Consider the following 12945-nt stretch of genomic DNA (forward strand, 5'->3'; position numbering starts at 1 on the left):
AGTCTAAAAATACCTTTATCCCTGGCTTAACACCAGCCCAAGGGATACAATCAAAGTAATAAAATGACCATAAAAACTCAGAATCTGAGTCCACATGGCCTGACCACAATGGCGGTCAGAAAATAACCACAAAACAACTTATGGCCAGTAAACAAAATAAACAGCATAGCAAAAAAATAAACATAGCAAAGAAATAAACTTATATCTAACTTACCAGGACTACGACGAACACAAACACAAAATAAATATGGCTGGATGGTGCGAATTTGCTATTCTTTTCACCCGATGACCAGAGAGACTGCCTGCTCCCTTCACCGCAGCTTTTTACACAAAAAAGACAGAGTTGAACAAGCCGGAAACCGACTTCCACACACCTCACACGCTACACGTAAACAAATAGTCCCTAATTCACGGATAACAAACCAAACACGACGGAACATGCAACAGAATATTATAAAAAGACACTTACTATAAACAATGACAACAATATAAACGAAATATATATAAACTAGCTATAACCAGGGACATAAACAGTGAGACAGCGGCGCCATAATACGGGACTACACAACTAAAAGATACGAACAATTTACGACATGAAACGAAACGATACATTCGCCTTCTAAGTTACAAATAATAAAAATACACTCCAGCCGCTCACATACACGCCCCCTAAAGCTTGCGGTCACCGCAAGCTAACAAACTTGAAAAAAACAGCCCACAGGGCATAATCATAAATGTTACAAAAAAACTTTGCAGGAAGAACTTGCAAAAAAATCAGCCCACCGGGCACAATCATAAATTTTACAAAAAAACAATCTTTGCCAGAAAATCAGCCCACAGGGCATAATCATACATGTTACAAAAAACAAAACTTTGCAAAAGAACTTGCAAAAAAATCAGCCCACAGGGCACGATCATAAATTTTACAAAAAAACATTGTCAAAAAAATCAGCCCACAGGGCACAATCACAAGTCTAGCCTACTAGGGACTCTGCGCTCCCTGACCGACCTACGCAGAGGTATGTCAGGTACTGTGGGGTTACCGGCTGCTCTGGTCCCCGGCAATTGGACCTTATAAATTATGTGGCTGTAGCCTGGAGTAGCCGGCGGTATCACTTTGACCGGCCTTGGGGAGGGTGGTTGAGCCCGGGGAGGCACATATCTCCTGATCTGGGTGCTGGCCACCCGGCGGGTGCCAGAAGGGCCATCTTTCTTTTTAATGGCGTAACACCCGCCGGTGATCGGAGGTACTTCGACCACGACGTAAACTGTCGGGTCGTCCAGGTCTGCCATTTTGCGTCTGCCTAGTGTGGGTTGTCTCAGAAGGACCAGATCGCCTATGGCTAGTTCAGCTACAGGTGCCTTTTTGACCTGCTTGTCCTTGCTCGACTCTGTCTGGGGGCATCCCCCAGCACCACCACCCGGTGCCTTAATTAAGGATGGGTTAGGTGGAACCATTGCCTCTAGTTCCTCAGATTGGTCCACCTTTATACTGGTTATGCTGGCGCGTAGGCAGGATGTTGGGCCTGATACCACTGACGGATCTGGGTGAAAAGGTTGGTCTAATGGCTGTACCACCTTGTCGTCCTTCATTCCGGGGTCTGCTTTCGTCGCCTGAATGGTTGGTACACTCTTGGCAGACACCAGAGTCCTTTCGCGGGGGCGGAGGACCTTGTCCCCTCGCCATACCTTCGGTGTCACCCCTGGGGGCTTGATCAGGTGGGCCAATGTGGTCAGGTCCTGGAGAACGTTCATGCCCAACAAACAGGGTGGAGCTGATGAGCCACCCACTGGATCCTTTATCACAAGGAACCCCTTGTCGCGTATTTCTTCCTTGTTGATCTCCAGGTCAGTAATAAAATAGCCATTGTATGGGATGGCCAACCCATTTGCTGCCATCAAGGACAGGGGTGTGTCTGTTCTTAGGATAATGTTCTTGAGGCTCCTGTTACAAAATGTCTCAGTGACCGTGCTGACTTGTGAACCACTGTCTATAACGGCCGTCACCGGTACACCTTGTAAATACACAGTCAGGGTGGGGCACTGTCCAGCCAGCTTGTGAATGGTGGAGCTTGGGCTCTGCCCACCAGCAGTAGTAAGACTCTGAATCACTGCGGCCTCCTGCTTCTTTGAGTTTCGACAATTGCGGGCGAGGTGACCTTGCTGGTTACAATTGTAACACATTCTTGTTTCCGCCTCTGGACGTCGGCGGGGTACCCTTCGGCTAGATGACACTTGAGGGTTCTGTGCCAACTGAGTCAATAGAGCCGATAGCTGCTCTGCGAGCTTGTCCACCCTGTCTTCCAGCTTAGACCTGGGCAGGGTGGGTTCTTCCTTGGGGCGGGCATGTAGAGCTGCCACATAGGCAGGTTCTGTCTCTGGGTCCTCGTCTCCAGACCATCGAATGGCCGCATCCCGTATGGCCAGGAAGGGGATCTTAGGGTCCCTGAAAACTAGTTCTTGCAACTGACGTCTGACTGAGGACTGGCTCAGCTTTTCCATAAACTGGTCCCGTAGGAACTCAGCATTCGTCTGAGGGACCTGCAGGGTGCCCTGTCTGGCAACAAGGGCCCTGAAGGCCCTGTGCAGGCGGTGCGAGTAGGCCCTCACCGACTCGTGTTGGCCCTGCACAACCATTTGGAGTTGCGCCATTAGCTGGGAGACGCTCCTCTTCTCCCCATAGACTTCTCGGAGGAGCCTGATGGAGGCCTCTGGGTCACGTTGCAGGTCATCTCCCCTGCAGCTCAGTTCTTCTCTCACAGCTTCCCCCAGGTACTGCCAGAGAAGGTCCTTCCTCTCTTCTACTGAGACGTCTCTTCTGGCCCTCCAGAGAGACTGGACCTCGTCAATGAATCGTTCCACATCATAGCCGTGGCTGTCCCCATGAAACTTCCGGATGAGGATCTCCCTGGGTGGAACGATGATGATGGCTGGTGCCACCTCCGCCATCTCGTCCGAATTGGGTGTTTTAAACAACAAACGGTTCCTACACTAAACAAAAACTAAACACATATGGTTCCATAAAGGGCCTCTCAAAAACAAAAAATTTAACTAAGCTACACTAGCCCTAGTACAAAAAACAAAAATTTAACTAGACTAAAGCACTGACCCCACTCGTGCTACCAATTTGTAAGCCCTGCTAGGGGGGGGGATACCTAAAATCTACCCTTCTAGGCTTAACTAACTTATCTGTCCGGTCAGTGCAACCGTGGTAGAACCCACAGTGGTTAAACCCTAACCTTAGTCTAACTAATAAGCTACTAAAATAAAACAAAAACTTTTACAGTTAATAAAATTTATTGCATGGAACCAAAAGTTATAAAAAAAGAATAGATATAAACTGACACAAAACAGAACCAAACGAAACAAACTTTTTACATCAAACACAACACCCAATTTCGGACTACGTCCTAGAAAAAGGAAAACAAATAAATTAATTACTTTACAAAGAAAAGTTATATACAAAGCATTAACCACAGGCTGGCTGGATTACATCTCCACCGCCTGCAGGTAGTTCCCACAGAATATACTTTAACAATTAACTGGAACACTGCCAGGACACTGAGCTCAAACTACTAGCTCAACACAGTTACCAGCCTAACAAAAGGCTAAGTAAAATAAAATCTATTAAAAACAAGTGTACCTTCACAGTGACTAGAACGAACCGAACACTCTCCTGGGGATCAACATGATCACCACAGGAAGCGAAAGGTCACTAAAAAGATAACAATATTATAACCAAACCCGACAGTCCGGAACGAACCGTGCCTGTGGGTCAGGTAACAACAACTCTACTACTTAACCCAACAGCCAGGAGTAAACCGTAGCTGCGGGTCAAGTCTAAAAATACCTTTATCCCTGGCTTAACACCAGCCCAAGGGATACAATCAAAGTAATAAAATGACCATAAAAACTCAGAATCTGAGTCCACATGGCCTGACCACAATGGCGGTCAGAAAATAACCACAAAACAACTTATGGCCAGTAAACAAAATAAACAGCATAGCAAAAAAATAAACATAGCAAAGAAATAAACTTATATCTAACTTACCAGGACTACGACGAACACAAACACAAAATAAATATGGCTGGATGGTGCGAATTTGCTATTCTTTTCACCCGATGACCAGAGAGACTGCCTGCTCCCTTCACCGCAGCTTTTTACACAAAAAAGACAGAGTTGAACAAGCCGGAAACCGACTTCCACACACCTCACACGCTACACGTAAACAAATAGTCCCTAATTCACGGATAACAAACCAAACACGACGGAACATGCAACAGAATATTATAAAAAGACACTTACTATAAACAATGACAACAATATAAACGAAATATATATAAACTAGCTATAACCAGGGACATAAACAGTGAGACAGCGGCGCCATAATACGGGACTACACAACTAAAAGATACGAACAATTTACGACATGAAACGAAACGATACATTCGCCTTCTAAGTTACAAATAATAAAAATACACTCCAGCCGCTCACATATGATTGGTAACGCGTTGGTGAAATCTTTCTAAAACATTTCGGCATACATTCTTCTATCCCCGCGGCAACGCGCGGGGGTCGGGTACGCTAGTAAAATATAAAAATGAACTATAGTTATATCTCAAAGGTGAATAAATTAACTTTGCTAGTAATTAATTGTTTACCGAAGAACATTACATTTTTTTAATGATGATTTTTATCCGCCACATAGGCTAACACATCTGGTCCACTGAACTGCGTAATGAAATATATAAATCAAAACCATATGTGTAACCTGTCAGCGATCAAGCAAAGCTCATAATTGCATACACTACAGTTAGCTAATGCACAATCATAATGTATTGTCAAGAAAAACATCCTTCCTAACCATTGTCTTAACTATGGAAATATTAGATAAGGCTACAACAATTTACTGCATTTAATTTTGATGTATATTAGGAGTAATAAACATAAAATATTTTATTGCATATATGTAGAAATATGACAATTTTGAATGCACTGTGTCAAGAAATGAATCTTTCACAAATTAAATGATGTGTTGATAATCTTTACACAATTGGGTCCTTTGGCAAACACTTTTTACACTACAAGTGGCAAACATAGGTAAACATGAAATCAAACACAGGAATAAGAAAATGTAATGAAAATATCAAATTGAAATATCTGCAGTGCTTCAAATAAAATTAAAATATATGCTTTTTATGATCTTCAATTGATAAATAATGTGAATATACATGATAACTATTATTATTTTTTATTATTATTAATCATCATCACTCCATTTGGAGTATACGGCAGCAACAAATCTCCACCATTCCACTCTATCTTTGGCAAGCCACTTTAGTTCATGACAAGTCTTGCCAGTAGCGTGTACTTCTACTTCCATCTCTCTCCTCTACGTTCCCAGTAGTCTTCCTCTCTTTTGCTTTTCAGGCGGGTATACATGATAACTAGACAAACAATTTCCTTCTTTATGTAAACATACATTGTCGCATACACTTATCTAAACTGAACTTTTATTCTTTTAATATTTTTTTTAATAATACAACATCAATTTAAAAACCTCAAGCTAATCTAAAACAATATGGTTTATAGAATGGTTGGAAAATATTGGTGGCTTAAAAACAGAATAAACAGGATAGTTCAGTGAAATATTACCTAACTCAAAAACTAACTAATTTAGAGTGTAATTGGCAATACCTTGTTGGAATTATTATTTCTAAGATATCTGGATTCTTTTCTCAATAATCTTGAAATGAAATATAAAAATGAACTATAGTTATATCTCAAAGTTGGGTGTGGGGAAATTGCGAGACGCGAAAAGCGAAATGGCGAGGCGGGAAAATGCGAGAAGGGCGCGAAAACGGTCGGTCACGTGACTTTTTTGTCTCGCATTTTACCACAAGCCGATACTTACGCTGGGTGGTGTTGAAATGCGAAGATTTCTGCGAAAAGTTTACCGCACCCGATTTTCAGTGGTATTTGGTCAAGACTTCAAAGACGTTTCGTTTACATTGTTAAAACTTCCGATTTTTCCGTCGCTAGACATACTGATGATTTGTCAACTCCCCCCATCTTTTGTGTCGACTTAGAATACCACCTTGTTCGAAACCGACGGAAATACCGCCGACGATAGTTCAACTCCTGTCTTTTGTGTGGAACGCCGAGGCCGCCTGGTTTAACGTCTTTGAAGATCGCCGTGCCCGGATCCGCTGCCGCCGCAAACATATTTTCTATTGTTGCATAGAAATTTTGTATTGTAGCCGCCGCCTACGATTTTTTTCTAGCTTTTTTTACCATATAAATCTAAGCACAAGGAAATGCCTACATCATTTGGATACAACAAAATAAAGTGACGTCACCGATATTATCAGTTGCTCGTGCTATATCGTAAGCTATGGGCCTACTTCAAATATTTTTAACCAAGTTGAACTTATCTGAATTTTTTGGGTTTGGTGGTGGTGTTATTTGGGGTCTTCCATAAATGACGTCACACTCGTAGGAGGGGGTCTGTAATTTTATGACGATGTGTGATGAGGGGGAGGAGGGGGGGGGGGGGGTAGATGTGAAGTCACACTATAAAAAAGCAATGTTAGAAAAAGATATTTTGGACGTTTTTTCGCGTTTTAGAAAACTGTCTTAATTCATTGTAATAGGAATTGATTAAAATACTCTATTTTTACCGAAATTAGACAAGATTTTGGGAAATTATAAAAAACGGAAAACAGATGTTGAGCGTGCGGATGATGATAATGAGAACATGGGTGCCAGTGGTGTTTGTGGGATGAACGAGGAGGTCAACTGTGATGAGAATGTGACATGTTGTGAATGTGGATTGGAAGAAGTAGCAAAAGAAAAATGTATAAATGGGAGTCTAATGAACTGGGTTGGGTGTACTATGTGTGAAAGATCGTGTCACGAGGTGTGTTTGAGGACTGTTTCAGAAGATTTTGTTTGTAAATTGTGTTTGTAATTAAAATTACTTAATAAAAAAATAAATTGCACTTTTTAGAATTGTTTATACTTTTACACTTTTTGCAAGTACAAATATCCATAAATAGATGTTCCAAAATATCTCTCCTGCTGACAAGACTATACCAATTCACAATGACACAGCTCACGTTTGTATAAACATGAGCGGGCTAGATTTTTAAATTAATGCCGACTGAGACGGGATTTTCCTCTCGCTAACAAGAGCGGGCGATGACAGTAGCACAGCAACGATGTTAGGATTTACAAATAGATAGATCTAGATACAGATCTATCTATCTTCTTAGAATCTAGATAAAAAATAACATACAACACTCGTGTTAAAGGGTATGGCTAAATGCTTGTTTATTTTAAAACAAAAAAAATAATTTAAATAAATAAAGATGGAAAAAAAAGGAAAAACTTTTTTCGCAAAAAATGTCTCGCTGTTTACCCTTAATTCCGCAGGTATGTCTCGCATTACCTTCTCGCATTTTCCCGCCTCGCCATTTCGCTTTTCGCGTCTCGCAATTTCCCCACACCCCTCAAAGTTGAACAAATTAAGTTTGCTAGTAATTAATTGTTTACCGAAGGACATTACATTTTTTTTAACTAATGACTTTCATCCACCACATAGGCTAACCCATCTGGTCCACTGACCTGCAGAATGAAATATATAAATCAAAACCATATGTGTAACCTGTCAGCGATCAAGCAAAGCTCATAATTGCATACACTACAGTTAGCTAATGCACAATCATAATGTATTGTCAAGAAAAACATCCTTCCTAACCATTGTCTTAACTATGGAAATATTAGATAAGGCTACAACAATTTACTGCATTTAATTTTGATGTATATTAGGAGTAATAAACATAAAATATTTTATTGCATATATGTAGACATATGACAATTTTGAATGCACTGTGTCAAGAAATGAATTTTTCACAAATTAAATGATGTGTTGATAATCTTTACACAATTGGGTCCTTTGGCAAACACTTTTTACACTACAAGTGGCAAACATAGGTAAACATGAAATCAAACACAGGAATAAGAAAATGTAATGAAAATATCAAATTGAAATATCTGCAGTGCTTCAAATAAAATTAAAATATATGCTTTTTATGATCTTCAATTGATAAATAATGTGAACATACATGATAACTATTATTATTTTTTAATATTATTAATCCTCATCACTCCATGTGGAGTATAGGGCAGCAACAAATCTCCACCATTCCACACTATATTGGGCGATCCACTTCAGTTCATGACAAGTCTTGCCAGTAGCGTGCACTTCTACTTCCATCTCTCTCCTCCATGTTCCCAGTCGTCTTCCTCTCTTTCGCTTTCCAGGCGGGTATACATGATAAATAGACAAACAATTTCCTTCTTTTTGTAAACATACAGTGTTGCATACACTTATCTAAACTGAACTTTTATTCTTTTAATATTTTTTTAATAATACAACAACAATTTAAAAACCTCATGCTAATCTTAAACAGTATGGTTCATACAATGGTAGGAAAATATTGGTGGCTTAAAAACAGAATAAACAAGGTGGTTAAGTGAAAGATTGCCTAACTCAAAAACTAACTAATTTAGAGTGTAATTGGCAATACCTTGTTGGAATTATTATTTCTAAGATATCTGGATTCTTTTCTCAATAATCTTGAAATGAAATATAAAAATGAACTATAGTTATATCTCAAAGTTGAACAAATTAAGTTTGCTAGTAATTAATTGTTTACCGAAGGACATTACATTTTTTTTAACTAATGACTTTCATCCACCACATAGGCTAACCCATCTGGTCCACTGACCTGCCTAATGAAATTTATAAATCAAAACCATATGTGTAACCTTTCGGTGATCAAGCAAAGCTGATAATTGCATACCATACAGTTGGCTTATCCACAATCATAATGTATTGTCAAGAAAAACATCCTTCCTAACCATTGTCTTAACTATGGAAATATTAGATAAGGCTACAACAATTTACTGCATTTAATTTTGATGTATATTAGGAGTAATAAACATAAAATATTTTATTGCATATATGTAGAAATATGACAATTTTGAATGCACTGTGTCAAGAAATGAATCTTTCACAAATTAAATGATGTGTTGATAATCTTTACACAATTGGGTCCTTTGGCAAACACTTTTTACACTACAAGTGGCAAACATAGGTAAACATGAAATCAAACACAGGAATAAGAAAATGTAATGAAAATATCAAATTGAAATATCTGCAGTGCTTCAAATAAAATTAAAATATATGCTTTTTATGATCTTCAATTGATAAATAATGTGAATATACAAGATAACTATTATTATTTTTTATTATTATTAATCATCATCACTCCATGTGGAGTATACGGCAGCAACAAATCTCCACCATTCCACTCTATCTTTGGCAAGCCACTTTAGTTCATGACAAGTCTTGCCAGTAGCGTGTACTTCTACTTCCATCTCTCTCCTCTACGTTCCCAGTAGTCTTCCTCTCTTTTGCTTTTCAGGCGGGTATACATGATAACTAGACAAACAATTTCCTTCTTTATGTAAACATACATTGTCGCATACACTTATCTAAACTGAACTTTTATTCTTTTAATATTTTTTTTAATAATACAACATCAATTTAAAAACCTTAAGCTAATCTAAAACAATATGGTTTATAGAATGGTTGGAAAATATTGGTGGCTTAAAAACAGAATAAACAGGATAGTTCAGTGAAATATTACCTAACTCAAAAACTAACTAATTTAGAGTGTAATTGGCAATACCTTGTTGGAATTATTATTTCTAAGATATCTGGATTCTTTTCTCAATAATCTTGAAATGAAATATAAAAATGAACTATAGTTATATCTCAAAGTTGAACAAATTAAGTTTGCTAGTAATTAATTGTTTACCGAAGGACATTACATTTTTTTTAACTAATGACTTTCATCCACCACATAGGCTAACCCATCTGGTCCACTGACCTGCAGAATGAAATATATAAATCAAAACCATATGTGTAACCTGTCAGCGATCAAGCAAAGCTCATAATTGCATACACTACAGTTAGCTAATGCACAATCATAATGTATTGTCAAGAAAAACATCCTTCCTAACCATTGTCTTAACTATGGAAATATTAGATAAGGCTACAACAATTTACTGCATTTAATTTTGATGTATATTAGGAGTAATAAACATAAAATATTTTATTGCATATATGTAGACATATGACAATTTTGAATGCACTGTGTCAAGAAATGAATTTTTCACAAATTAAATGATGTGTTGATAATCTTTACACAATTGGGTCCTTTGGCAAACACTTTTTACACTACAAGTGGCAAACATAGGTAAACATGAAATCAAACACAGGAATAAGAAAATGTAATGAAAATATCAAATTGAAATATCTGCAGTGCTTCAAATAAAATTAAAATATATGCTTTTTATGATCTTCAATTGATAAATAATGTGAACATACATGATAACTATTATTATTTTTTAATATTATTAATCCTCATCACTCCATGTGGAGTATAGGGCAGCAACAAATCTCCACCATTCCACACTATATTGGGAGATCCACTTCAGTTCATGACAAGTCTTGCCAGTAGCGTGCACTTCTACTTCCATCTCTCTCCTCCATGTTCCCAGTCGTCTTCCTCTCTTTCGCTTTCCAGGCGGGTATACATGATAAATAGACAAACAATTTCCTTCTTTTTGTAAACATACAGTGTTGCATACACTTATCTAAACTGAACTTTTATTCTTTTAATATTTTTTTAATAATACAACAACAATTTAAAAACCTCATGCTAATCTTAAACAGTATGGTTCATACAATGGTAGGAAAATATTGGTGGCTTAAAAACAGAATAAACAAGGTGGTTAAGTGAAAGATTGCCTAACTCAAAAACTAACTAATTTAGAGTGTAATTGGCAATACCTTGTTGGAATTATTATTTCTAAGATATCTGGATTCTTTTCTCAATAATCTTGAAATGAAATATAAAAATGAACTATAGTTATATCTCAAAGTTGAACAAATTAAGTTTGCTAGTAATTAATTGTTTACCGAAGGACATTACATTTTTTTTAACTAATGACTTTCATCCACCACATAGGCTAACCCATCTGGTCCACTGACCTGCCTAATGAAATTTATAAATCAAAACCATATGTGTAACCTTTCGGTGATCAAGCAAAGCTGATAATTGCATACCATACAGTTGGCTTATCCACAATCATAATGTATTGTCAAGAAAAACATCCTTCCTAACCATTGTCTTAACTATGGAAATATTAGATAAGGCTACAACAATTTACTGCATTTAATTTTGATGTATATTAGGAGTAATAAACATAAAATATTTTATTGCATATATGTAGAAATATGACAATTTTGAATGCACTGTGTCAAGAAATGAATCTTTCACAAATTAAATGATGTGTTGATGATCTTTACACAATTGGGTCCTTTGGCAAACACTTTTTACACTACAAGTGGCAAACATAGGTAAACATGAAATCAAACACAGGAATAAGAAAATGTAATGAAAATATCAAATTGAAATATCTGCAGTGCTTCAAATAAAATTAAAATTTATGCTTTTTATGATCTTCAATTGATAAATAATGTGAACATACATGATAACTATTATTATTTTTTATTATTATTAATCATCATCACTCCATGTGGAGTATACGGCAGCAACAAATCTCCACCATTCCACTCTTTCTTTGGCAAGCCACTTTAGTTCATGACAAGTCTTGCCAGTAGCGTGCACTTCTACTTCCATCTCTCTCCTCTACGTTCCCAGTAGTCTTCCTCTCTTTTGCTTTTCAGGCGGGTATACATGATAACTAGACAAACAATTTCCTTCTTTATGTAAACATACATTGTCGCATACACTTATCTAAACTGAACTTTTATTCTTTTAGTATTTTTTTAATAATACAACATCAATTTAAAAACCTCAAGCTAATCTGAAACAGTATGGTTCATAGAATGGTTGGAAAATATTGGTGGCTTAAAAACAGAATAAACAGGATAGTTCAGTGAAATATTACCTAACTCAAAAACTAACTAATTTAGAGTTTAATTGGCAATACCTTGTTGGAATTATTATTTCTAAGATATCTGGATTCTTTTCTCAATAATCTTGAAATGAAATATAAAAATGAACTATAGTTATATCTCAAAGGTGAACAATTTAAGTTTGCTAGTAATTAATTGTTTACCGAAGGACATTACATTTTTTTTAACTAATGACTTTCATCAACCACATAGGCTAACCCATCTGGTCCACTGACCTGCAGAATGAAATATATAAATCAAAACCATATGTGTAACCTGTCAGCGATCAAGCAAAGCTCATAATTGCATACACTACAGTTAGCTAATGCACAATCATAATGTATTGTCAAGAAAAACACCCTTCCTAACCATTGTCATAACTACGGAAATATTAGATAAGGCTACAACAATTTACTGCATTTAATTTTGATGTATATTAGGAGTAATAAACATAAAATATTTTATTGCATATATGTAGAAATATGACAATTTTGAATGCACTGTGTCAAGAAATGAATTTTTCACAAATTAAATGATGTGTTGATAATCTTTACACAATTGGGTCTTTCGGCAAACACTTTTTACACTACAAGTGGTAAACATAGGTAAACATGAATTAAAACACAGAAATAAGAAAATATAATGAAAATATCAAGTTGAAATATCTGCAGTGCTTCAAATAAAATTAAAATATATGCTTTTTATGATCTTCAATTGATAAATAATGTGAACATACATGATAGCTATTATTATTTTTTATTATTATTAATCCTCATCACTCCATGTGGAGTATAGGGCAGCAACAAATCTCCGCCATTCCACTCTATCTTGGGTGAGCCACTTTAGTTCATGACAAGTCTTGCCAGTAGCGTGCACTTCTACTTCCATC

General features: G+C 37.0%; 1 protein-coding gene across 1 annotated transcript; it reads right to left on the reverse strand.

Moving 5' to 3' along the window:
* Positions 1 to 347: 347 nt before the first annotated feature.
* Positions 348 to 4155, reverse strand: LOC131938674 (uncharacterized). Its single transcript, XM_059296801.1, has 2 exons — positions 4052 to 4155; positions 348 to 3410 (listed from the first exon to the last, which is right to left on the reverse strand). Exon 2 carries the CDS (start codon positions 2947 to 2949, stop codon positions 967 to 969), a length of 1983 nt encoding a protein of 660 aa, XP_059152784.1. The 5' UTR covers positions 2950 to 3410; positions 4052 to 4155; the 3' UTR covers positions 348 to 966.
* Positions 4156 to 12945: the final 8790 nt, after the last annotated feature.

The sequence above is a fragment of the Physella acuta genome, unplaced genomic scaffold (assembly GCF_028476545.2).
Source record: "Physella acuta isolate Inbredline_101_S28 unplaced genomic scaffold, ASM2847654v3 ptg000255l, whole genome shotgun sequence".
Taxonomy (NCBI): Eukaryota; Metazoa; Mollusca; class Gastropoda; family Physidae; genus Physella; species Physella acuta.

Excerpts from the sequence above, each read along its gene's own strand:
- LOC131938674 (XM_059296801.1), bottom strand. The coding sequence starts at position 2,949 with ATGGCGGAGGTGGCACCAGCCATCATCATCGTTCCACCCAGGGAGATC.